Source organism: Stigmatopora argus, chromosome 14 (genome assembly GCF_051989625.1).
Source record: "Stigmatopora argus isolate UIUO_Sarg chromosome 14, RoL_Sarg_1.0, whole genome shotgun sequence".
Lineage (NCBI taxonomy): Eukaryota > Metazoa > Chordata > Actinopteri > Syngnathiformes > Syngnathidae > Stigmatopora > Stigmatopora argus.
In genome coordinates this window covers 9,806,564-9,831,583 of record NC_135400.1, presented here as the reverse complement: position 1 = coordinate 9,831,583, position 25,020 = coordinate 9,806,564, and the positions used below count along the sequence as shown (strand labels likewise).

Sequence of the window (25,020 nt, the reverse complement as noted above, 5' to 3'; positions counted from 1 at the left end):
CCAATCGGGTGGCGAGATGGCACGGGAGCTAGCGCCAATGTTTCTCGACGCGGATTGGACGAGGGCACAATTTTGCTGTTGCCAAGTTCACGTAATTTTACGATTGGAGGATTCGGATGTCAATTCAAATGGCGTCACGTATATACATGTAAGTAGTCCCGGGCTTCTTTTGGACGCTACTATTTGTGAATTCCGGGTGTAAGTGTAAACAATATTGAACTAAAACTCGAAAGAGCGTTGCAGAAGCGGCTATGAAATGACCTTTAAACTAATAAAGTGTTCTTTAAGTAAGAGTTGGCGGTACTTTGTTACATAGTAACCTCACAATCGAACGTCATTCGTACGAGTAAAAGAAACAACCTCCCTATGGTAAATACGAAGGAAATGAGCCCGCTCGAGGAAGCTAGTCCGTGTTTAATGTTAGAAAAGATAAATGCTTTCTGTAGACTCGTTTATCGCATGCCAAGTGACTTTGGAGAAAATCTTAGAGAAACGCGCCGTTTTCATGCGAATTTGACCGCAAAATACTTTGATGTAAGTATTTTGTTTCGTTCCGCGGAGTGATACGAGTCGAGAGAAAGGGTTGTTAGGGTGGTTGGCGGAACTGTGGAATCAGCGTAAACAAACGTCAAATGCAGTAAAGCCTCCGAGAAGAGCGCAGCTCCCAGCCACTCGCAGTTAAAAGGGTGGGTCAGGCGAGACCAACTTTGCTCGATGATACTCTTTTATTAAACGACTCAAACGGAGCGACGTCGAGAGCATTTCTTCGTCCAAGAATTGTTCTCTGAAATACAGCGCTTATGTTGTTTTACAAAAGTGTGTGGAACACGCTAAGGATAAGCTAACTTGCTAACGTGGGCTAACGTTGGCCTTTTCCTTTTTCTTCCACGAAGCAATACGTCAAATAAATGAAGTCACGTTACCACCCCCAACCAATACATTGAAAGACGTATGGCGCTTATTAAAATTTCATCCTAGCCCAAAAGAGGGCAATAACGCCATGAGTGACGCCGTTAATGAAGCGACAATGGCGAGCGGGTTGCTTTCGATAGGAAACAATGCGTGCGGCCCGATCAGCTTTCATTAATTATCCCCACGTTGTTCATATTTTCATTTAGTTATAATACAGCTCAATAAAAGTAGAGCGAAAGAAAACGGATCACTTTATCGCCGAGGCTAGTGTGTTTGCACAAAGGTCTAATGTATTTGCTGGAAACGTGCAATTTCCCAAAATGTATTCCTCGCTAACGTCCCCATTTAAAACGTTGTTTTTATTTTGACAAGACACCATCCTTTGTACGGTTTCGACGTTCCTTAAAACTATTTGTTTTCGGATAAAACTGGCGTTAGCGTCTCATGACATGATGTTATTTCAGGAATTAGACGGCACCCGTGCCTCGGTGGTTGAAGAGGTAAGGGCGAGCAAACTAGTTTTGCAGGATACACAGAAGGTGATCTGAAAGGTAAATTAAATGAAGCGAGAGTTTATTAAATGTGTCATAAATTAACCATTTGTTGAAAATCTGTTCGCATTATACCCTTCTGAGTAAACAGTGGTGCTATGTTAAACTGATCCAGCTTTACTATTTTGTGGTTTTAGGTCAGCCATTTTGACTTGCTTAGAGACTAATACTACTAGTAATACTAGTAATATTACTACTGAATAGTAGTATACTAGTAGTAATACTAGTAGTGTTAGTACTACTACTGTATTAATTTGCCAGGGGCATACAGGGTTCCCCTTAACTATTTTGAGTAAACAAACAGTGATATCATGTTAAACTGATTCTGCTTTGCTGTTTAATGGTTTGTCTTTTGCTATTTTTACTTGCTCATAAGTACTGGTAACAACAGCAGTATTGTACTAGTATCAATATCATACTACTGGGAATTCAATTACTCATTTTATCTGTCCAGAGTAAAGGAACAAGATTGATTTAAACCATGCCTACCATGGTGTTTTGTGTATTTATTTTGTTATCCATTTTTTTCTGGCTCATGACTCCAACTAATGGTGGTTGCAGTTATAATAGTAGTACTAGTAGTGACATTAGTGGTTTTGCAGGGGCATTTAAATGGCTACCAACAACATGAGATCCTCTGTTTTCAATAACCAAAGCCAGCCCAGTTATAGTTTGGGCCAAATGGCAAGCAAGTGTCAGTTAATATGAAACCTTTAAAGACAGACTAGATTGAGAAATCATATACAGGGCTTGTCGGTGTTGTGGTTGGACTCAGAGAAAGGAGGGAGCCAGAGAGCTGCTTCTGCCTCTGCACAGATCACAGCTTGAGGATTAGCAAACTTAATCTTAACATGGCCGCCACCACCACTGCTGCAATTGAGTGAAGATGAAAGATTGATAATGTTATGAAGGCCTTCAACTCAATAGGCCATGGAGAGCCCCATTCAATGGATGTGCGTGTGTGTGTGTGTTTTTTCCATATTTCTTAAACATGTAAGTCTAATTACCCCTTTTGGACTAAGTACACACAGTTGCAAAACATTAAACTAGTAGTGCATTATTTTTTGCAATTTTAGCCGTACATGATGCATTGCACTGACATTTTTAAAGAGCAGTAACTGAGTTTGGCCACCGGGTGGTGCTGCTTCCCTAGTGATTAATGAATTGTTTTTAGTGCTTCAAGTGTCTGTTTACATTTACCCAACGGGATTTTTTTCCAGGTGGATAACTGCAACACAGTTGAAGACACCGTGACGTCACCTGCTTGGTGGTAGCAATGGTGTTGCTAAAAAGAAGCCAAGCGTCCATCTTTGGAAAAGCAAATGGTGAGAGACATGTATGTCTGATGACATCACTCATCACAATATTAGGCACATGCACTGACTGTCACACAATTGCAATCTAAATAAGATAGTAAACAGTTTCTACATATCGTCCAGGATCACGGACAAGGCGAAGCAGATGACTTTGGGCATGCGGAGAAATGCAGGCACAAGACAAGTCGACTATCAATCACAGGACTGATAGGGAAGGAGACACATTCATTCATACAAGCTTTATGAGCAATGAATATAGCTAAAATCCTGTTCATGTCTTTGTATTCTAGTACGTCAAATGCAATTCCGAGCCTTTAATAGTTGATATTTTTATCCTGATACATATACGATATGTAAAGAACAAGTTCATCAACACAAGTCAAAATAAATCTTTTTTTTTTTTTGTATATGGAGAAAAAGCTGAATCTTAGGAGGAATATTTATCACAAATTGAAGAGATTGGTAATATGAATGGCGACTAAGGAGGTTATGACAACCTCGTCAAGGTTTAACTTCAACTAACCGTTAAATGTGCAGTTGTGTCAGATCTGCACTGAATTGTTTGAGGAAAATTAGCATTCGTGGGAGGACATAATTAACTTACAGATTCAAAATTTAATCAAACCAGAGAAAGGTACCCTGTCCCTACTTTGAAATTTGACAGAGGCTTTATGTTTTGCAGATAATTTGCTGCATCCATTACACAGTCATGAATGAGCATGATACAAGCCAAAGCATATTAAATTAAATCACCCTTTAAGTTCAATTGTTGCAAAAAATGTTGGTTTTAATGTCAAGTTCATGGACAATAGTAACTCAATTGAAACAATTTGTCAATGTTTGGAATTCATCCAGTATGGGTGTGTATGTGTGAAATTTTTTTAGAGTGTGTGGAAAGTAACATCAACAGGAAGGCATATCAAGATGTTATTTTTCCCAGTTACTTTCCAAACCACAAGAGGGCCAATTCTTATACTTCAAGCTCTTCTGTAGAAGGGAGAGTCGCATTGCTTTGGATTTGAGATCAGAGTTTTTAAATAGAAGATAAAGATTACAGGTTTAAACTTGGCTTGTCACATCGAAGAGAAAATCCAATGCATTGGAAGCACCATCCACTCAAACAGTGTCAGTCAAAATGTTAAAAATTCACAATGCAGTACATAGTACTTTAAATTCACATCAGAAATGAGTTAAAGAAGTCATAATTTGTGGATGATACTCAGTTTACAGATATCTTTGGGTCAGGTGGGATATTCCGTCTAGTTGAATGGGATTACTTGTCAAACCATGATTAATAACTGAAAAAACTCACAATTAAATGAATTAATGCTGTCTAAATGCAGAAACAGTTTCATGCCAATCTCATGTAATATTGCAAATTGAATTACAGGTTGTATTGAACTTTTTAACATTTTGAGGTGCTCTATATATTATGTAGTGCATTTAAAAATAACGGACAGAAGTGGCTGGGCTATGCGAGTGACATGAGAAGCGTCAGGTTGCTGTGCTGTTGCAGGCGGAAAAGCTGCGCAAATGTGCGCCTGCTGTGGGACTCAAATTACGCGGAGGCACGGGGCCCGCTACGCCAGGGAGGAACCGCAAGGAGTCCTCCCACCCACCCATCCACCCTCCCTTTCCTCTCTTTCCTCTTCTCCCCTCCCCTCCTATCTTTGCTCGGTAGTGCTTGCAGGTTCTTTTGGGGCCAGACCGAGTTGCTTCCAACACAAGCAGTCCGGAGGCGAGCGTCTTTTGGCCATCATGTTGGGGTGCAGCAGAAAATCACCAGTTACCTCCACCAAGGAGTCCAGGGCAAAAGTGGCCGAGAAGATCACAGATCCCATTCGACGGCTCGGTAAGTCATCCAATGTATTACTATGCTCTTATTACTGTTTATTCTGCCACCATCACTTTTATACTATATTTTTTTGCCCTTCCCCATATATTTTCATTCATATAATATTCGTAGTGGTAAGTAAAGAGCACACACTAAAGATCACCTGCACATATCAAAATGTTATACTTTTCTGACTTTACATCATCTATTTAACACTAGCTTGCTCACAAAATTGTTGAAAGGGGAGACCTAATTAGAAGGGTTCAAAGATAATTACGTATTCAATCAAAGATGCACTTAAAATCATGCCCTATAAATGGTAGGGACTACTCAATTTTGATCCTAAACTGAGCTTATAAAGTCTATTCATTCAGTCTTGTATTTCAGTGTTATGGTAGCTTCTTTGAAAGATAAAATGTCGTTGATGTTGACAAAATACGTTTGATAAAACCTTGAATATAAATAACATTGTGCAAAACCAAATTAGGTTATTGCAACATTCTAAATTGTATTTATTTCTTAAAGTTTAGTTGTAGAATATTTTTGCTGACGACATACATGTCAGGTTCAATTGAGAGTTTTTAATAGTCTTCACTAATATTCAATTTAACTCCAATAACTTTGCAACAATAGACTCCCAAATGTACTTTTCATGGTGACTACCACACAGGAAGCCCCCATTTAATGAGCTACCATATTATGACCGCGGTAATTTAATGGATATATTTGTGAAGGAGTGGGCAAGCCTGAACGGAAGAAGGTCATGTTTTTATTACTTGATTTCATCGTTTACACACTCACCACACATCAAACCCCACCTATTGAAAACAGACACCTGCTGAGTTTGAACAGTACCTCTCAGGACCCCCATAGAGCCGCTGAATGTTCAAATATCTTTTTATGGACGTGTTGTCCTTGTTAGGAGGACAATGCTTTTGAAAAATGCCCTTTATTTAACACAATACACACTGACAGCCAGTTAGGTTATAGTATTACACTTGGAGGAATCAATTGCAAAACAGAGTACAGGTGATGAAAAGATGTTCATTGTCACATTGAACAGGCAACTTGTTTTACTCACATCAAAGGCAGCATTGTAGGTGGATATGTTTTTGTAGTCTCCAATATGTATTTTGTGGCTGAACGTTTTTGAGTGGAAAAACAGAAGTTTTGGACAGACACAAAAAAAATTAAGTCATAGGTCTCCCTATGTAGTCGCAGTGTTACATTTCTAATTCATGTCGCTTTTACATTACAAATAACTTGGGGTTTATTTGTGAATACAGCGACCCAGAGTTCTATGCAAACAAAATTGGGGGGTGCAGCTAGTGGGTGCTTTGTGTGCATGGGTGTTCTCGGCACGGCTGGCTCCACTCACCGCGTGGAATGTCGTGGATAATGAAGAAAAAAAAGCTACTAAGCCGGTGGATTTATTTATCACAAATCCAAGGTGATGGTAATGTTCTGCTTTGAACTTTGACTCACCTCTTCCAAGCTATGAGTGTTCAATTCTACCGTAATAATTAGTCAATTGTCACATCCAGTCACTGACATGTTTTTGAGGAAAACTTTTGTTTTGGTAAATCAGCATCACTCATCAGTCTGGATACAGAAAAGCATTTCATGATTCCACCTGTCATCTTTGGATACATTTCCTTTTGCCCCTTATGTGGCATAATAACAGACTAACTCTGGAAAAATTACATAATTAGGAATCTTTTCAGAGTGGGCTTCCTTTTTTTTAAATGTGTAATAAAACTTAGAATGTTAAGATAACCAGAAAGTATTTTAAAATCCTCAAAACAGGCCTTTTACTCCTCCGAAGCTATGAAATAGGGGCCCTCTGAGGGACTAGAAAAGTAGAATGTCCTCTGATAGGAAAACAAGGCCCCCTATGTTATGAATATTGCCTTTTTTCAGATTTCCTCCGGCGGTCTTTCAGACCAGACTTAAGCCAGGCAGACAGTTGCCCTACTTTTCCGCCAGTCACATCTCACCATGCGAGTTCCGCGGCAATGGTATCAGCGACACCTTGAAATTGTCTATATTTACGCAAGTGCGCGATCCTCTGGCGTGCCGCCTCTGGTGGCGTTCCTTTTCGTGAAGGAAACTTGAACCAGTCTTGCTCCGGGCCGCTGCCATCATTCTCTCACTCGTGTTCACCCGCTGATGTTTTCCTTACACTCGTTGATCACTGTGCTTTGAATATGCCCGTTGCTAGCCAGCCGGCATGTCTTGGCATTGGGGGGGTTGATTTTCTGTAGCCGAGCATGAAAACAAAGACCCCTGGATTCCGCTCCCTCAACAGCTCACCCACCCCTCTGTTTATTTCACTCTTTTCAAAGCCAGTAACCTATCGGAATGTGTTCTAATCAAATGGGAACACCATTCGAGACATTTTGCGTGAATACGATAACTAAATATAATAAGATAATACGCTGAGTGACACCGACTCTTTACAGTAAAAATGAACAAAGTGACTACACAATAGTGTGAACGATAATAGTGTGGTCTGAGAGAAAACATACACGTGCTAATATATATGCAATTTTTGCCTTTATTGTCAAGTATACGTCAGATTTGGCACTGAAAACAATAATCCAAACAGAAAACACATTTTCAAAGCAGGCTTGCTCACACACAGGAATAAGAGGTACATATTTTTATTGACACTGCCATATTTTCCACACTATAAGGCACTCCGGAGTATATGCTCATTCATGATAATTGGCCACTTTGCACAATGTAAAATGTATAAAAAAATTGCTTTGACGTCTTTCAAATTAAATAACAGTCAATAACTACAATGTGCAGTGTTGAAACACTGTGCAGCCATTTGGGCAGCTTAACATTGTTGTCAATGACCTGCAAGATAATGGGGGAATGCCTCACGTTAGATAACACCTTGGACCAAGGCCATGACTGAGGGGGCCATTTGTGTTCTTTGTGTCCAACAGGGTGAAGAAAGAGGCCCTCCCAAGGAGTTAGTGTAATTAAAACGATAGAATATGCCAGCATTTCCCCAAAATTCACGCAAATCTTGCTAAGGCGGTGTCACGAGGAGTAATCTGACATTAGAGTGCTCTGGAAAGACTCAGTAGCCTTTGGCTTTTGTCCTAGGTGCCATTCACCAGAGTAGATGAAGCGGCCATGCATGGCCAGAAAAGCAGCAGCTACTGGAAAACACTTTTAAAAAAATGCACCTTTTATACATAGAAGGGGGCATTTAAAGAGTTCACAGTGTTCGTTTTGAACCTTTGGAATGAAAGGCTGCCTCAACACTCTTTTTGGCTCCAAAATTAGATAACAAAGACGCCACTGTAGAGTACAACAGTTGACAATTAAGTTGGAACACAGCAGAAATATCTTTCTGTAAGAAATAATGTTTTATTATTCAGTTGCAGTACAGTTAGTGTAACGATCACAAGCAATTTATTTTTTCTTTTTTTTCTTTTGTGTATTTTTATTCTTTAAACAACATGTTTTTGAAATACTGCATTATGATATGGTACAGAAAATGGATGGACACATGCACTTCTGTTAAAGTATATATTTTTTTATATTTTCCCAATGGCTTTCATTTTTACTTCATGTTCCTATTGAGCAAACAGCAGAAACATGAGTTCCACTTCCCTCTATGTCACTTTAGGTCAATTTGTGGTAAACAGGTAAAAGTTCAACATGAAAGCACCCCCCACCCCCCCCAAAAAGCCTTTTTAGAGTGTTGTCTTTATTGTTGGCGTCTTTATTTTAGCCCTATTTTATGTATTTCCCCAATTGTAAATGACCTTCCCCCTTATCCTGCTCCTCTATGTTTTCTTTTCTTTTTTTGTATGATTACATTTCCATGCATAGAAGCAAAAATTGATCATCCAAAGCAAACGTTGGCGACTTAAACCGATGACTCGTTTTTCCTTGGCCGACTTCTGTCTCTACGGACACAAATAAATTTACATACCGTATTGATTGATTAACAGTCATTATGTGGGCTCTTCTAGTGTGTCATTCACAGAATCTGTTCACAAAAAATGTTATTTTTGACTTCCTGGGCCCAAAGAAACATGGTTGTGTGGCGTTCTGCTCCTACACAAAAACACGCTGTTAAAACCTTCATAAGAAACTCTCTATGCCACTTCAAATTTGAGTGTAAATAGAGTAAGACTTTTGAAAGGGTCTATATTTCACTGCAAATATAGTCCAGCATTGGAATTTTCAATCCCTAGTTGGGCCTCGAGATAAGTAAAAGCATTCTGGTGAAAGAGTAGTAACTCATTTCTGTATTTTTTTTTAAATTAGTTTGTTTTAATTTTCAAACCGAGTGCAGATTAAGTTTACTTTTTCAAAAGAGTCAACAATTTGTATTTTTCTAGGTTTGCTGGACAATGAGGACGTGCGCGTAATGATGCAGGGCTCCAACATGGTCAAAGTTCGCTCCCCGAGGTGGCAGAAGAGCCGAAACCTGCGCCTGTTGGAGGACGGACTTACCGTGTGGTGTGAGTCGTCCAAAAGTTCTCGCAAGGCCAAAGCCCGCCAGACCTGTAAGTACAGTACATCCACTACGCTTTTAGTGTTTACCATGCATTCATTTCTTAAGGTCCCATTGTATTACAAAACATAAAAAAAGCCATTTCTCATGAGTACCGTATTTTTCACACTAGTAGTCGCACCAGCCAAAGAATACACACTGAAGACGAAAAAAATATTTATGTTACATTTTTGGGAGGGCCATTTTTTATTTCATCAGCAACCAAGAACAAACATGTAAAGTAACAATAGTAAATTGGAGAACAACAGGCTAAATAGGCATCTGGAAGCAGGTTTTTTAGATGTCTACAGCTTAAAAATAACAACATAACAGGCTTTTTTTGGTCAGAGAGAGAAAAAAACATAGAAGTTTCACTTCAGTATTAGTAGTTGGAAGCCCAGCCAAACTATGAAAACAGTGTAACTTATAGTCCGGAAAATACGGTACATCTTATATCATAAACTCCTTCACTGCCGCTGTCATATACGTCAAATTCACATACAAAAGTATTTAAAAAATAATAATAAAAGCAAGGGTTGTAATGGCCTCACTGTGTGAATATCTCAAACCCTTTCCGGGAAGGGAGGAAGCGACATGAGGAGCCGTCCGGAAAACGGGAGAATGGAAAGTGCTCAAGCGTAAGAATAGCCCGGCAACAATGAAAAGGTTTTATGCAGGGGAAACTGAAGCCATATCAGATGAGGTGAAAGGGGTTTTTCCCCCCTGGGTAAAAGGTATACTGTGTCTCAATAGAGTGTAAAGTCTAGTGAATAGATTACAGCAAAACACACATCTTGGTATTTACCCATAGTGTTTTTGTGATTATTAAAAGTTTTGTTTCTTTGGAAAAATAAGACATTTTGTTGTAAAATATGGCTAGTAGTGCCATTGTGTTTAATATTTCTTAGTTTCTCAATCTTTTTTATTTTGAGTCCGACACTTTAGTCACGTGTGATCAAAAGTATGATCGACGTTTTTTCTTACATTACATTTTTAATACAGCAATTTTGTGATACATTTGGAAATTATCTGACAAAATGTGTCATTTTCGTTTCAGTGTTACGGTATTGCACGTTGTTGCAAAGAATACAGTGATTCTGATAGTTAGGTTTTGTGGCAAGTTCTAGTAAAACGTTTGGATGTTATTCAGAAAGAAGGTGGATGCTAACTTTTGCCTGGTCCTTTACACTGGTTTTCAAAAAAGTTTATATTTTTTGGTAAAGTATAGTGATTTTCTTGGCCTAATGTTGTGTTTTTGTGGTGAGATAAACTGTTTTGTTCTGGAATTTAGTGTTTTCTTGTGGAAAGGCAGCAATCGTCTGCCAATCATTGAAGAAAACATACCCTTCAACTCCATACTAAACTCCAAAATTCATCTCTAAAGATTTAATATCAAATAGGTGAGCTAGCCTGACCACACTAAGATATTGTGACTTTTGCATTCCAGCGTGTCAGCTCAATGTTGACAGCTAAACATGCATATACATGTCACATTTATCACTTCCCTGGTAAAAGCAATTATGACTTTTCTTTAGAAATTGAGTTGATGCACCATTTATTGGAATTAAAAATTAAAAATATTTCTTTCCAAAAGTGTGAAGACAGTTTAGAGTGTAAAGTTTTGTTGTTTTCGTGCAAAATTGAATTTTCATTGGGAAAAGTAGTCTTGAGTCTATATACTGTGATTGGATGGCAACCTGCCTGTAGTTGGCTGAGATCAAACACCCCCCGCAACCCTTGTGAGGATAAGCGATACAGAAAATGAACGAGTTTAGATATACTGTATTCATATCGACATTAAGAGTTTAGGTGCCTACATTTTAGGCCAGATGATATTTTGTCTTAGGGTTTATTTATCCTGATTTTATAACAAGATGAGTGATTCTTATGGGAAAATGGGTTTATGTAAGTGTCCTAATATTTTTGCACTTGTAGCCTTTCTGTGACAAAAATGAGGCATGAAATTATTTCGTAAGTGTGCGGAGAAGCAGAATATGAAGCACATGCTATTTGCCATCCAGTTACTAGGTGACCAGTGGAATTTATTCCCTCAGTTTCCTTGACACCTCAACCTCAAATCTATCCCTCTTATTTTTATTTTTACTTCCAGCTAAGAAGACACCTTATGTGACGAATGCTTTCTCTGGTCATTTTAACGTCATTCATTTTCAATCCTTTAGTTGCGGTGACCGAAGTGGAGTGTGTTCGCGAAGGCTGCCAATCGGAGGCGCTGCGCCGGATCTCGGGCTCAGTGCCGGACAACCGCTGCTTCACGGTGGTCTTCCAAGGGGCTCGCAAAAGCCTGGACCTCCTGTGCCCTTGTGAGGATGAGGCTCAACGCTGGGTGCGAGGCCTGCGCACTCTGAAGGAGCGTGTCGCCAACATGACGCAAAAGGAGAAACTGGACCAATATCCTTTGAAATTCTATTTAAAATTTGACATTTCTAAATACATTAAGAGTTTCCATCAATACTATTATTGTATTTTCACTCTATAAGTCGCACCAGCCAAAATATACACAATGAAGAGGAAAAAACAATTTTAAAAGTCACATTTTTGGTAGGACAATTTTTTTATTGATCAGACACCAAAAAAAACAGATGCTTAAGTAACAATAGTAAAATGGAGGACAATAAGGGCATCTGTTAACATGACAGTTTTTTAAGATAATTAGAGCCTAAAAAACGACATGACAAGAGAGAAATAAATACACAAGTCGTACTTGAGTATTAGTCGTAGGCCCATCCAAATTTTGTCAAAAAGTGCGAATGAGAGTCCGGAAACTATGGTACCTTGATTTTCTTCCTTAATGCTGCATCCCCTACTTGGATCCGAGGCTACCTGCGACGAGCAGATCAGAACCAGGACGGCAAGATGAGCTACGATGAGATTGGCGGGCTGCTGCAGATGATCAACATTGACCTGAGTGAGCAGTCTGCTCGCTCCTTGTTCAAGGTCAGGGAACATGCAACACATATCAGCGCCTGACTCTCCCTTACAGCTGTGAGTTTTTGTTTAACGCTCCCTCCTGATGATGGAATGTGATCTGCATCCCCTCCTGAAAGATGTTCTGGGTGTACACAGCTGTGGAGATGCTTTCTCAACAGGGAATCAGGATCACTCCCACTTGAACAAGCAAAACCAAAGCAACCATTTTTTTTACACTTTTCGAGGTGCAAGAAGGCCACCAAAGGACAGACTAGATCAGGGGTGTCCAAACGTTTTTCCTCTGAGATCCGTTTCCAGAAAAAAAAAGTATGGGTACTAAGTATGGGTTTTTAACAGTGGTAGACCGTCATGGCCTGCAAGGCCTTCTCTGCTGGCCTAAAAATATATCTGAATCACAGACCGATGTTAATTATGTTTTGTCCATGAATACTTATTAGATAATTCCAAATTGTCAGCTTCTTTTCATTGCTTTTCCCCTGGTTGTGCTGCTTCCAGATGTGTGTTTTCATATTTAAGCATCTAACCAATCACATTTCAGCCATTATTTGTTGCCAGGGTCAGAAATCTGCCTTGAGGCCTTCACAATTAGTTCTGCAGGCTCTGCTGCATAAAACAAGCGTCGATAAAACTTGTTTTTACCAATCAGATTTCAAGTTGACGACACCACAATCCCTTCTCCCAGGCGTAGGGATACGTAATTGCCTTCTCGCAGGCGTAGGGATACGTCATCGCTTTCACCAACTATGATTGGCTAGTGATAGAGTGGACTAGCCAGAGCTACCAAACTGTATCTGGAGCGAGCTGCAGAAGCAAATATATTGCTGTGTTGATTTAATAGCGGTTTTGTCAACCCGCAATGGCTGAAGGAGGAGAAAAATTTGATTTTTTGCACATTTACTCTCAAAGCCATTTTCAAGACAGGCTTTTCAAGAAAAAAAAGCTGCACATCATTAAGAAAGGTCGGACAACTCCAAAGCAAGCAAGCCTGTCACAACCGGGAACGAACATTTTCAGCACTAAATCGAATAAAAACGTTTGCCAGAAATACGACAGGATAGGCTCGACTTTCAGCATTAGCTTCGATGGCGATAGAAAAGAAGGAGGAAAGAAAGGAGGATGGATTTTGTGTCCAGATAAAAAGGATTTTTTGGTGAGTAAAATATGGCTATATTCCCAAATAATATTTAAATTGTATGTGGTTATTATTGATACTTTTTTATATTACAAACTTCCTTTCCTACAATGAAAATCAATACCATGAGAAGAATTCACAATTTTTAAAAAATACATTCACAATGCACGTGACATATAATTTGTTAGATGGCTCACGTGGCCAGTTATTGATCAAATCCTACCGTGTCGACAAAATAACAGACAGTATTTGTTGTCCCAGAGGTGCGACCGCTCCGGCGACAGCCGCCTGGACCACAATGAGATCGAGGAGTTCTGCCGGGAGCTGCTGCGACGACCCGAGCTGGATGCCGTCTTCCGCCACTACTCCAGCAACGGCTGCGTGCTCTCCACCGCAGAGCTCAGAGACTTCCTGGGAGACCAAGGAGAGGACGCCAGACTGGCCCACGCGCAGAAGCTCATCGGCACTTTCGAACTTAATGACTGGGGTGGGTCCAATGTCTGCCGAATCGTCAATGCCGCCACTAATGAAAATGCGTAACGCTGTCGTGGTCAATACAGCTCAGAGAAATCAGTTCATGACCCAGAACGGCTTCACCATGTACATGCTGTCACGGGAAAATGACGTGATGAACCCTGAGCACGCCCGAGTCCACCAGGACATGAGCCGCCCGCTTGCCCACTACTTCATCTCCACTTCACACAACACCTACCTCACCAAGGACCAAGTGACCGGCGCGAGTAGCACCGAGCCCTACATAAGGTTATTTATTTTTTAATTTTTTTGCCACCCTCTCAAATGCTTTTGCTGGAAAACTGCCAATTGAAAAAAAAATGTCACTGTTTTTAGGGCTTTAATTCAAGGATGCCGCTGCGTGGAGTTGGACTGCTGGGACGGAGATAAAGGCGAGCCGGTCATCTACCACGGTCACACGCTCACCTCCAAAGTGCCTTTCAAGGAGGTCATCGTCACCATTGCACAGTATGCCTTCAAAGTGAGAGCACACATTAAATAAACAAAAAATAAATAAATTTGAAGAAGTGATAAGGGTTAGAATATGTGAAAACCATGATTAAAATATATATATATTTTAAATTAAACAATACTAGAACAAAAACACAAATAGCAAAAACCTAAACCAATATTACCCCAAAAATATATAGGAGAAAATTCAAACATTTAAAAAAAAATTGATACATTGGTCAACAAAGTCGAAATAAATGACTCAAACATAATAGACAAAATGTTTAATATGATATTATGCCAAAATTGCAGCGTTATGGGGAAAAATATACACAAAACCACACTAGAAAATAACATTTTAGAACACAACTTTTTAGCAACCTTACACAAACTTACGCAATCACCATACAACAAACAAAAGTCAAACAATTGTCACATAAGGCGTTATGCAAATATGTGCTTCTAAAATTACATATAGACAAACTTAACCAGCAACCCTTGTGAGGATAAGCAGTACAAAAAATGAATGAATATTGGTAGACACAACCCACAATGTCAATATTTGTATTGTTTGTCTGTCCAATAGACGTCTCCGTACCCTCTGATTTTATCCCTGGAGAACCATTGCTCTGTGGAGCAGCAGGTGGTCATGGCCAAACACCTTTGCACCATCCTGGGCAACAAGCTTCTCAACAACCCCCTCAGTGACCACGATCCTAAAGATCTGCCATCACCTGAAGTACGAACCTGACTCACAGAGAAAATCAAATCCCAAGCTAAATATCCACAGAGTGGTAGTCTTAATGCTGCTCCTTGCAGGCGCTGAGAGGACGTATCCTGGTGAAAGGTAAGAAGCAGATTCCCCACATCAGCCAGCTGAGTAAGAACGGAAGCTACGGCAGCTTTTCCTTGAGCTCCGAAGACGAGCAGACAGGCGGAAACAAGAACACGCCCAAGAAGGACCTGGCCAAGGTCAGAGGAAAATATATATATATTACACTAAAATCAAAAACAGTACAAACTCAGACAACAAAAAGAATATACATATTTAGTTAGTAGCTATTGGATTTCCAGTGATGTTCCATTTCTACCAGTTTTCAAACATAATTGAAATATATCAGTGACAAAATTTACGAATTATTTTATAAGGTTAGTAAAATGCAAGACAAATTACACCCAAAAAACATAAATATTCTGAATAAAACAAATAAATAAAAATACTACATTGATGCACAAGCACTATCCCAAAAAACACTAATGTAAATATAAAACAACAAAATAAAACTGAAAAATCACTGAAAAAAATAAGTATTAAGATGAATATAATAATCTGATATACTGAACTAAATAATGGAGAATAAATACAATAAATGAACAAATGCATAGAGAGAAAACACAACCGGCACATCACTTTATCAGAGAACGTAGTGGAGTTCTGTCAATGTTCAATTATTTCAAAGAACTAACGGTCATGCATGCAAATAACCGTCACCTTCACTGTGCCACTTGAGCGCCATCTTCTGGATCCCCAGCACAAAGTCAATTAAAGGCTTTGTCAATATCTGCATTGCTCTCAGGTGTGCTCCAAACTGAGCGTAGAGCTGTCCGAGTTGGTGATCTACTGCCGCAGCGTCCCGTTTTCCGGGTTCACCAACGTGGGCGAAAGACCTGCGGAAGAAATGTCTTCTTTCTCTGAAAACGACGCCCTGAGGCTCATCAAAGACTCGGGTACCCATTGAAAATCCACTTGCATTATAGTATGGCATCAGTGTAGTTAACATGTTGAAAATGTGTTTTGAAATGATCAATTACACCTGCTCTTGTGTGTAAAGATGATTTATTTTACAGGGAAACTCTTCGTGCGACACAATAGCAGGCAGCTTAGCCGGATCTACCCTTCTGGACAGCGTCTCCAGTCGTCCAATTATGACCCCCAGGAAATGTGGAATGCTGGTTGCCAGATGGGTAAGCGCTGCAATTCTGAAGAGATCATTTAAGCCATGATGATAGAATATTCCTAACCACTGCACTACCCGTCCATGCTTGTACTTAATCAACTCCTTGAGAGTAGAAAGTAAAGCTCCGTTGTCTTTTTTTTTAAAGAATAAAAGCAAAACATTCTCCTAAAATCTCCTCATGTGTAGTAACAAAAAGTATTTGTTCTACGGCATGCAGTTGCTCTAAATTTCCAGACCCCCGGCGAGCAAATGGACCTTAACCAGGGCCGCTTCCTCCCCAATGGTCGTTGCGGCTACGTCCTGAAACCCAGCTTCCTTTGCGTTGGCGATTCCGACTTCAACCCCGAGAACACGGGCGGGGGACCCGGGCACATCCCTACCCAGCTGACTATACGAGTAACGTCTCTCAGTATTTTGGACTTTTCACATTCCGTATAACCCGCAGATGCACTGTTTATATTTATTAATATGCATTTATGCAGGTGATATCAGCACAGCAGCTTCCAAAAATCAACACGGAAAAAGCAAGCTCCATTGTGGACCCTCGGGTGTGGGTGGAGATTCACGGGGTGGCCATAGATAACACCAGAGATAAAACACATCGCATTGACAATAATGGTACCTTCTGGTTTATTATTTTTAATTCACAACAAACTTATAAACAGGTTATTAACACCGATGATGACCGCATTAATGAACTTCTCCAGGCTTCAACCCGCGATGGGACTGCACGCTCAACTTCCAGCTGCAAGTGCCCGAGCTGGCGTTGGTGCGCTTCGTAGTCGAGGACCACGATTACAAGGCCAAGAATGACTTTGTGGGACAGTTAACATTGCCTTTCACAAGCCTACGTACAGGTACATCTTTACACCCTTTAACTTAAGTTATTTACTGATTTTTGGGGGGTCATCGAGTCATTTTCGCTAAAAAACTCACATTGTTAAATATGGTGTCTTGACTATTGAATTGAATGCCTTTATTGTCATTATACAAGTGTAATGAGATATTGAAGTGAGTTGGTGAGCTTCTTTGGCAAATTAGTGCTTTGCCCATGCTGTGGCATTTGGGTATCAAAAAACAAAGTTGAAATGAGAAGTTTACATCAGTAGCTTTTTATTTTGTCAATCTTCTCAGGTATAGATCGCTAGAAACATTTAAATTTTCTGTTTCTCATGATACGTTGCAGGCATAGATGACGATAAAAACAATGTTTGTGGTAAATATAATGCATCACAATACCATGTTGGTTACTAATATTTAACCATTTCCTCTCAGGTTACCGACACGTCCACCTGCTGAAGGCCGACGGGTCCCGGCTAGCCCCCGCCACGCTTTTCATCCACATCAAAGTGTCCCGCAAGGGTGTTCCCATCAAACACGTCTATGAAAGTACACCTTCTCCCAAGGGAAAGGCATAAAAACAACAAGTGACAGCTTGAGGGTCAGCTTATTCCTTGTTTAGGACACAAATAGCACTTCCTTAGCTAGAATCACATTCGCTGTTGTTGTTTCCCATTAGAGAAGAATGAAGATGACTCACAAATAGGCACTAATGAGGTACTAAGAATGAAGAAACAAAATCAGACTTACTGTACTTTGGCACTTTCAATGTATTATATTACAGATGTTTACTTTTTCCTGATATGAACTTATCTGCTATATGCTAGATTTCACATAAATTAAGGAACTGAAACAAGTACATTTTCTCATTTTAACTTGGAGATTGGTGGTTCTTATTTGTTGCCAAAATGAGCAAAATTAGCTCTTTGCTACATCACTCTCTAAAGTTAAATTTACAGTATTATTTTAACATTTGACATAACAGGAAAGATCATGCAGTTGTTTATTTATTGTGACTAATATCTTATCAATTAACAAATCATCTCGCATTAATATATACAGTCTAGAGATGAGCTCAAAGTCATTAATTTGGGGGATAATTCTTTGTATTTATCCTTGTTTAGTTGATGTTTTAGTAACATTAGTGCTGGTTTGTCCTTTCTAACGCAACCCAGTCATTGGTGTCTGTGAAGTGCCAATAAAGTTGTAATAAATTGGTTTCTGTGTTTTTAATTCCCAGTGGAGTTAATAAAAAAATCAATGGAATATTGTTTTTTCAATGCTCAATTGTTTTTAAAAAATGCTGCATTGAAAATACAACTGATATTGAAGGTACTTGTGGCTGAACACAGTGTTAACCAAATGCATTTTTCTCACACACAAAAGTCACGGGTTTCCTTTCAGTGAATTAAGCTATGTGGCTGATCACATGGCTCAAATTCCACACATTTGTGTTTTCCTTCCAAATATTTTTTCATGCAATTCCCCCAAATAACCAGGCGAGGGGAGCAATTCCACCTCAATTTTCAACAACAATGAGAATTTTATGTCAGTTTATGACACCTCGCAGTGATGATGGACTGCCTACGTCATCCACTGCGGACCAATCACAACGAGGGACGTTTAAAGGCCTCGAGGACACACGCTGTCTTCTCACTTCCTGGTCGAAGATGGCGGATGAGAATGAGACAGCACCGTTGCCGGAGAAAGAAGACGTAGAGGACCACGGACACTGCAGCGACTGTGAAAATGAGGACCATCACTTCGACGACGGGTACGACTATTCTGCAGGCGTCTTGGAATTATTAGAAAACAGTCTCGGCATCACAAGACAAAGTTAAGGCGATCGCACGCTGGCAGATGGAGCTGTCGTGGAAAAGCTAGTGCTCAACGTCCCGCCCACATCCATCCATGTTATTGGCTGAAGATTGGGTTAGCCTTAGTGTTCGGAGTTATGATTGGTCAAGGGGAGGTGAATATGGGTGGTATATCATACAAGTCATTAGCAAGGCGTTGTTGGGTGATATCGAGCCGAAGCACGCTTTCAAACAAAGCTCAGAAGATTAATGTTTTATCACTTTTCGTCCTGAAAAACAATGACATATTTCTGTTGAATAGCAAGTTTATAAGTGATCCTGACTTGTGTGTGTAGTAGCTCTACACAACGAGAGGCGCCCACGGTGGTAGCCGGTTGGCTTATAGCTAATTAGCTCCAAAGGCTAACGTTAGCGTCTGGTGCAATGTCCCGCCTACTTACTTTTACGCCATTGGCTGGATATGTTTTTGCCTGAATGTTATTAGTCTGAATCGGCACAAATGGGAGGGATTTTATGTCAAACTCTGCTACACCTAGCAAGGCGTTGTAGGCTAGATGAAAACAAAGCTAATAAGCAACACTGATTGAATTTTCTACACATTCCACAGCAAGTAATCATAAACCCAGCTTGAACTTGGCTTGAACTTTAATATTTCAGTTCCATGACTATGTAAAAATGGTTTAATCAATTTATGGAGTTCCCACCGATGCCCCGTTGACGTTCTGCTGATTAGCTACGCGAGCTGTCAAACCCGCCTTTTGTTTGAGAGGTTAATTCCTCCCCGAAGGAATTCAATTAAAGGCAAAGACAAAAACAGCCTTGTAGTGTTGCAAACTGATAAAAACTGTTAACCAAGAGCCCCTTGTCAACGTTATCATTTAATGTTACTACATAAAATGATTTGTTACATTATTTTGAGTTGTATCTTGTATTGGTCCTAAAGTGCTACATAATGTTAATCGAGTGGAATTAATCACCACCTATTTATTTATGAAGGATAAATGTCCCCCCTACCGTCCCTTAATTAAAATATATTTATAATTGCCTTTTATCAATAGTTTAAATATCCAAATTCAAGTACGCAAAATCTAAAATGTACAGTAAGTTGATGTTGGGAAGTGGAAAAAAGATGAAGCTGTGTTGAACACAAAGAACACTTGTGGCTAAGTGGAAACCCATTGAACAACCCATACAGAATGTTTTGTTTGTTGTCCATTGTCCAGACCCCCACTCGCACCCCTTTTGTATACGTATACATGCATGTGCATGGTTGGTCACTCCCTCTCTGCAAATGTCATGTGATGAGCCATCTGTGTGCCTTGTCACCCGCAGACAATAATGAGATTATCCTGTGTAAGTATGTGGAAAGAAAAAAAAGGGATGTGTGGGTGAACGAGTGGGGCTGTGCGGCTTCAGTGAAGAAGGTTATAGGGTGCGAGGGCAGGGGCTTAAAAGTGATTTAAACTGGACCTAAGGTGAATGTCAGTTTAGCGTAGGTAGAGAATGTCTTGATATTGCCTGTTCTTATCAGGATAGATAGGGTGATAAGTAAAAGGAAGAAAATTGTGTGGGTTTTTTCGTTGAAATATGGAAATCAATTCAGGCCCGCTTTACTTGTAGCATGCTTAGACTACTGTACTCATGGTAATTTCCCTTAGGACCAGTCACTCCTGGCAGAAAATGTATGGGTGTAAATTAACCCTCAAATTGGAAAATCTGCTAACACCTGAAAGCCAATATGAGGAATTCACTGTATTCTGTATTAAAGCAAATCTGTCATGAAGTGTATAACTGCACAGCCACTTTCCAAACACACCAATGCGAAAATGCCTAAGCACTTATTTTAATTGTATTTTCTCTTGTTCAAGGGACAGGAGTCTGGCGGACGACAGCGGTGCCAAGAAAAAGAAGAGAAAGCAAAAGAAGAAGAAAAAGAGCGCAGCACCCATAGAAATGTCTAAAGACAACCTCGCCAAGGCATGAACATTTCCAACTTTGCAATCAGTATTTTTACCAGCCTTTGCATGCTTTTCGACTAATTTGGATTTAAAGAGTCTGAACTCATCATTAGGTCGTAAGCTGAAATATGAACTTTTCTTTTGAAAGATTAATTTACTTGTTAGTTTCACATTGAAGTCTGTGGTATTGCAGGACCGTCATTTCATGACGATGTACTGTTTTTTTGATTAATTTCACTTGAAGAGCAATCGGATAAATTTTTAAAGAACCTGAACTTCCCAGGTGAATTCGCTGCCCGCTGACAAGCTGCAGGAGATTCAGAAAGCTATCGAGCTCTTTTCCGTTGGCCAAGGGCCCGCCAAGACCATGGAGGAGGCCAGTCGGAGAAGCTACCAGTTTTGGGACACACAGCCTGTCCCCAAACTGGGTAAGACCAACACCAACAACTACACATTTACCAGACTTCAACACCTCAAATTAACCGCTGGCGTGTTTTGACTTCAGGCGAGACTGTGACTTCGCACGGCTCCATCGAACCTGACAAGAACCACATTCGCGAGGAACCCTACAGCCTCCCACAAGGCTTCTGTTGGGACACCCTGGACCTGAGCAACCCTTTCGTGGTAAGATAAAGGATGTAAAAGATCAGCATAAGACGTTTTTTTTTAAAACGCGATAAGTAGAACTCAAGGGAATGAGTCCATATGAATACAAGCATACTAGTGATAGCTACTACAATGTCTTTACGACCAAGCCTGGGCATGAATAGAAAAAAAATCAGCAAATAATTTACAGGCTCTTTATAGGGGAGTGACATAACACACATACACCACAAGATGGCGGCAAAGCTAAGGGTCATGAAGTAATGGCTAGCATGGCTATGAGAACAGGCAAACATGGCAGATAAACAATCATTTAATAAGCCTCATCAATAATAATGTTGACATAGTGGCATAAATGCTAGTACCACCCTAGCTTTTGCTAATGTCAAACCACCACTCAACATGGGTTCACACTGCAGGTTTCTTAGTAGAGCAAAGATATTTTAACCATTTTATTTTTGACCAACATTCTTTGGGGAAAAAAAACAACCAATTCCTGTCATTTGATAGTTTATTCTCTCCCCTGAAACTAGCTCAAAGAGCTCTACACACTCCTCAATGAGAACTATGTGGAAGATGATGACAACATGTTTCGATTTGACTATTCTCCCGACTTCCTGCTCTGGTAAGTATTGTGGTTTCTATTAACACTCCTTTAATTTCAAAGAGTAGTAGATTTATTGAATGCACAAACTTTTCTGTCCCTTCCCCAGGGCCCTGCGGCCCCCCGGCTGGTTACCTCAGTGGCACTGTGGCGTGAGGGTGAAGTCCAACCAGAAGCTGGTGGGCTTCATCAGCGCCATCCCCGCGACTATCCGCATCTATGACATGTATGCAGCTGTTTGCTAGCCTTTTCATACAAAGAGACAAATGTGTTGCAAATGTGTTGTTTTTATTGCAGCGAGAAGAAAATGGTGGAGATCAACTTCCTGTGCGTCCACAAGAAGCTCCGAGCCAAGCGAGTGGCGCCGGTTTTGATTAGGGAGATCACCAGACGCGTCAACCTTCAAGGCATCTTCCAGGCAGTGTACACGGCCGGGGTGGTCCTGCCTAAACCCGTTGGCACGTGCAGGTGGGGCTCCATAATTTTGGTGGGTAGCGATTCCGATCACCGAGGCAGTAAGTTTAGTCTTGTTGCTGTGCAGGTACTGGCATCGTTCATTGAACGTGCGCAAACTGATCGAGGTGAAGTTCTCCCACCTTAGCAGGAGCATGACTATGCAGCGCACTATGAAGCTGTACCGCTTGCCAGAGGTCGGTGTGATAGCAAACAGGAACAGATTAACTGTCCTTGTTATGAGTAATAAACATGTGCCTTTCTTGTTCCCGTCGCAGGCCCCCAAGACAAGTCTGCGGGCGATGACCAAGAAGGATGTGCCGGCCGTGTGCCGCCTCCTGCGCGAGTACCTGGGCCAGTTCAACCTGGTGCCCGCCATGAATCAGGAGGAAGTTTCCCACTGGCTGCTGCCCCGCGACAACATCATTGACACGTACTTGGTGGAGGTAGGCCTCCTCCATAAATTGATTTTATGAATTAATTGGATGTTTTTCTTCTAATTGAGCATGATTTTTTTTTTTTTTGCCGAAAAGAAAATATAGCAACCATTTATTCAGTGGGCAATTAAATGAGAGAGAGCTTTGTGTAGCTATAGCTTTGTATTTCGGGGGCTAACAGCACGAATAGGGTGAGAGGTAACAATATGACATTCATATTTGGTCTTTTTACTGGCAGAACGAAGGCAAAGTGACGGATTTCCTGAGTTTCTACACACTGCCGTCCACAATTATGAATCACCCGGTGCACCGCACCCTAAAAGCCGCTTACTCCTTCTACAATGTTCATACCACCACCCCGTTGCTGGACCTCATGTCTGACGCCCTCATCTTGGCCAAATCGGTGTGTAATTGCATGCAAATATCAGTAGGTTTTTCCTGTACCATTAAGCTGAAAGTTTTTTTTATTTTTATCATTCAGAAAGGTTTTGATGTCTTCAATGCACTGGACCTCATGGAAAACAAAACTTTCCTGGAAAAGCTCAAGTTCGGCATCGGCGATGGCAATCTACAGTATTATCTTTACAATTGGAAGTGCCCCAGTATGGGCTCTGAAAAGGTGCTATCTGTGTATTTTAAAAGCAGATTTAAGTCATTTAGAGAAGTGAAAATGGGTTATAAAAATCTCTTGATTTAACTTGAGATAAGGTGCAAGCTATTGATAGCTCCTGCAATCTACCTAGTTTAATGAGCACCCCTGTTTTAGAGTGTTTCTAGGCTTTTTATTTGGCCAGAATGTGAAACATTTCTCACCATATGGTCTTTGTTTTTTTTTTCTCCACTCAGGTTGGCCTAGTCCTGCAGTGACAACCTCCTCCAACCCACCACAATGGCGTTAAGTGTTAGATCAAGACCAATGCGACCGCACCATTGCACACGCCACCTGACTGATGGGCCTGAAGACTGCCAGGTTTTAGTTTTTCTTTTTTGGGGGGGGTTCTTTCTGAACATTTTTTTTGTGCTGCACTATAGCTGCCAGGCAAGGGGGAGGGAGCCTGACTCCCTCACGAAAACCTTACAGCTATTGCGGATACATCGAAGCCAATATTTCATATTGGAGGTTGATTGTACCAACACACACACATGAGCAATGGGTGACTGCATCCCACTAACATTTTCAAAAAGGGGTAATTGTTAAATGCTAATCTGCGCTCTGATCAGGCGCACACTACTCTTTTGTTTGGAGTGCTTTATTATTATTATTTTTGCAAGTCAAGTATGATTTGAAATTTTAGGGGTCAGTTTAAAAGGAAGTTTTAACATGGAATGCCTCAACTTGATGTGGTAGTAACCCAACATAAGGTAATAGCAAGGGCTTTTTTCCCCCTCATTCCTGCTTGATCATCTCTTATTTCCTTAACTAGGTGTCATTTTAGAAGATAAACAGTTGTATGAGGTACAAAAATCAGTTTCCCTGATACGCTGTGCTGTGATTGTGTGCACCAGACTTTGACACCGTTATCAATAAATCTGCTGTTCAAGCTCACTAATCCCAGGTCTTATTTGCTGCAGCGTGGCTTTCCCCCACTAGCTCGTAAGCAAAGGCGCAATTTTACAAGAAAAAATAAAAGCTTGGAAGTGTATGAATAGTGACGTGCTGCATTTTAAATGGTTGTGCTGAGAGAATGACACTGGGGAGGAGTCACTAAAAAAACGAGTTGTGGGATTTTTGCAATCATGTAAAGAAAATGAACATGCATGTGAAAGCTGCAGGTGACATTTTTGGAGCAAGAAATAAAAACATACTGAATATGTTGTCATAAATGACATGCTTGTGAGGGTTCTTGTTGTTGTTCAATATACATCCTGTAGTGTGGATTGTTTTGCTGTGCAACCTCATTCCGGATTGATTTTTCAAAAAAATGATTTTAAATACATATATATTTCTTGAGTTTATGTGTCACATTATGACTGGATGTTGCCCTGATTACAACACCAGTGTGTTATATGATTCATGGACAAAGAATGGCCACGTACAAACTAAAAAATCTTTCCAGAGTTTTTATTTTTGGTAAATTTATCTATTCAACATTAACATGGATGCTTAAAAACTTGCTTTACTGTACTATCGTCATTAAAAAAAAGAAGTAACTTTCTCCTTGACGCTG

The 25,020-nt window shown here is 40.3% G+C and overlaps 2 protein-coding genes across 8 annotated transcripts; both read left to right on the top strand.

Moving 5' to 3' along the window:
• The first annotated feature begins 131 nt into the window (after positions 1 to 131).
• Positions 132 to 18,198, top strand: plcd3a (phospholipase C, delta 3a). 6 transcript variants are annotated; one of them, XM_077619703.1, is made up of 18 exons: positions 132 to 148; positions 1,377 to 1,463; positions 2,684 to 2,788; positions 2,903 to 4,631; positions 8,984 to 9,151; positions 11,319 to 11,547; positions 11,964 to 12,093; positions 13,481 to 13,706; positions 13,780 to 13,981; positions 14,069 to 14,213; positions 14,769 to 14,921; positions 15,002 to 15,154; positions 15,760 to 15,910; positions 16,031 to 16,147; positions 16,358 to 16,536; positions 16,623 to 16,758; positions 16,848 to 16,997; positions 17,416 to 18,198. In XM_077619703.1, the coding sequence occupies exons 4-18, from the start codon at positions 4,313 to 4,315 to the stop codon at positions 17,556 to 17,558; spliced, it is 2,601 nt and encodes an 866-aa protein (XP_077475829.1). In that variant the 5' UTR covers positions 132 to 148; positions 1,377 to 1,463; positions 2,684 to 2,788; positions 2,903 to 4,312; the 3' UTR covers positions 17,559 to 18,198. The 6 variants fall into 6 exon arrangements, with proteins under 6 accessions (XP_077475829.1, XP_077475831.1, XP_077475827.1 ...); XM_077619700.1 differs by lacking the exon at positions 132 to 148 and adding an exon at positions 606 to 686; XM_077619702.1 differs by lacking the exon at positions 132 to 148 and adding an exon at positions 696 to 1,296.
• Positions 18,199 to 18,589: 391 nt separating this feature from the next.
• LOC144088648 (glycylpeptide N-tetradecanoyltransferase 1-like) lies at positions 18,590 to 24,679 on the top strand. Of its 2 annotated transcripts, none has more exons than XM_077619176.1 (12): positions 18,590 to 18,754; positions 20,666 to 20,774; positions 21,039 to 21,183; positions 21,261 to 21,379; positions 21,892 to 21,983; positions 22,072 to 22,188; positions 22,260 to 22,430; positions 22,504 to 22,612; positions 22,694 to 22,861; positions 23,091 to 23,255; positions 23,334 to 23,471; positions 23,699 to 24,679. In XM_077619176.1, exons 1-12 carry the CDS (start codon positions 18,651 to 18,653, stop codon positions 23,717 to 23,719), a joined length of 1,458 nt encoding a protein of 485 aa, XP_077475302.1. In that variant the 5' UTR covers positions 18,590 to 18,650; the 3' UTR covers positions 23,720 to 24,679. The 2 variants fall into 2 exon arrangements, with proteins under 2 accessions (XP_077475302.1, XP_077475303.1); XM_077619177.1 differs by having other exon boundaries at positions 18,616 to 18,754; positions 20,672 to 20,774.
• Positions 24,680 to 25,020: the final 341 nt, after the last annotated feature.

Coding starts and splice junctions, on each gene's coding strand:
- LOC144088648 (XM_077619176.1), top strand. CDS start 18,651: ATGGCGGATGAGAATGAGACAGCACCGTTGCCGGAGAAAGAAGACGTA. Junction 22,189..22,259: donor ACTATCCGCATCTATGACAT/GTATGCAGCTGT, acceptor TTTTTATTGCAG/CGAGAAGAAAATGGTGGAGA. Junction 23,256..23,333: donor CCCTCATCTTGGCCAAATCG/GTGTGTAATTGC, acceptor TTTATCATTCAG/AAAGGTTTTGATGTCTTCAA.
- plcd3a (XM_077619703.1), top strand. CDS start 4,313: ATGTGCGCCTGCTGTGGGACTCAAATTACGCGGAGGCACGGGGCCCGC. Junction 4,632..8,983: donor AGATCCCATTCGACGGCTCG/GTAAGTCATCCA, acceptor GTATTTTTCTAG/GTTTGCTGGACAATGAGGAC. Junction 9,152..11,318: donor GGCCAAAGCCCGCCAGACCT/GTAAGTACAGTA, acceptor TCAATCCTTTAG/TTGCGGTGACCGAAGTGGAG.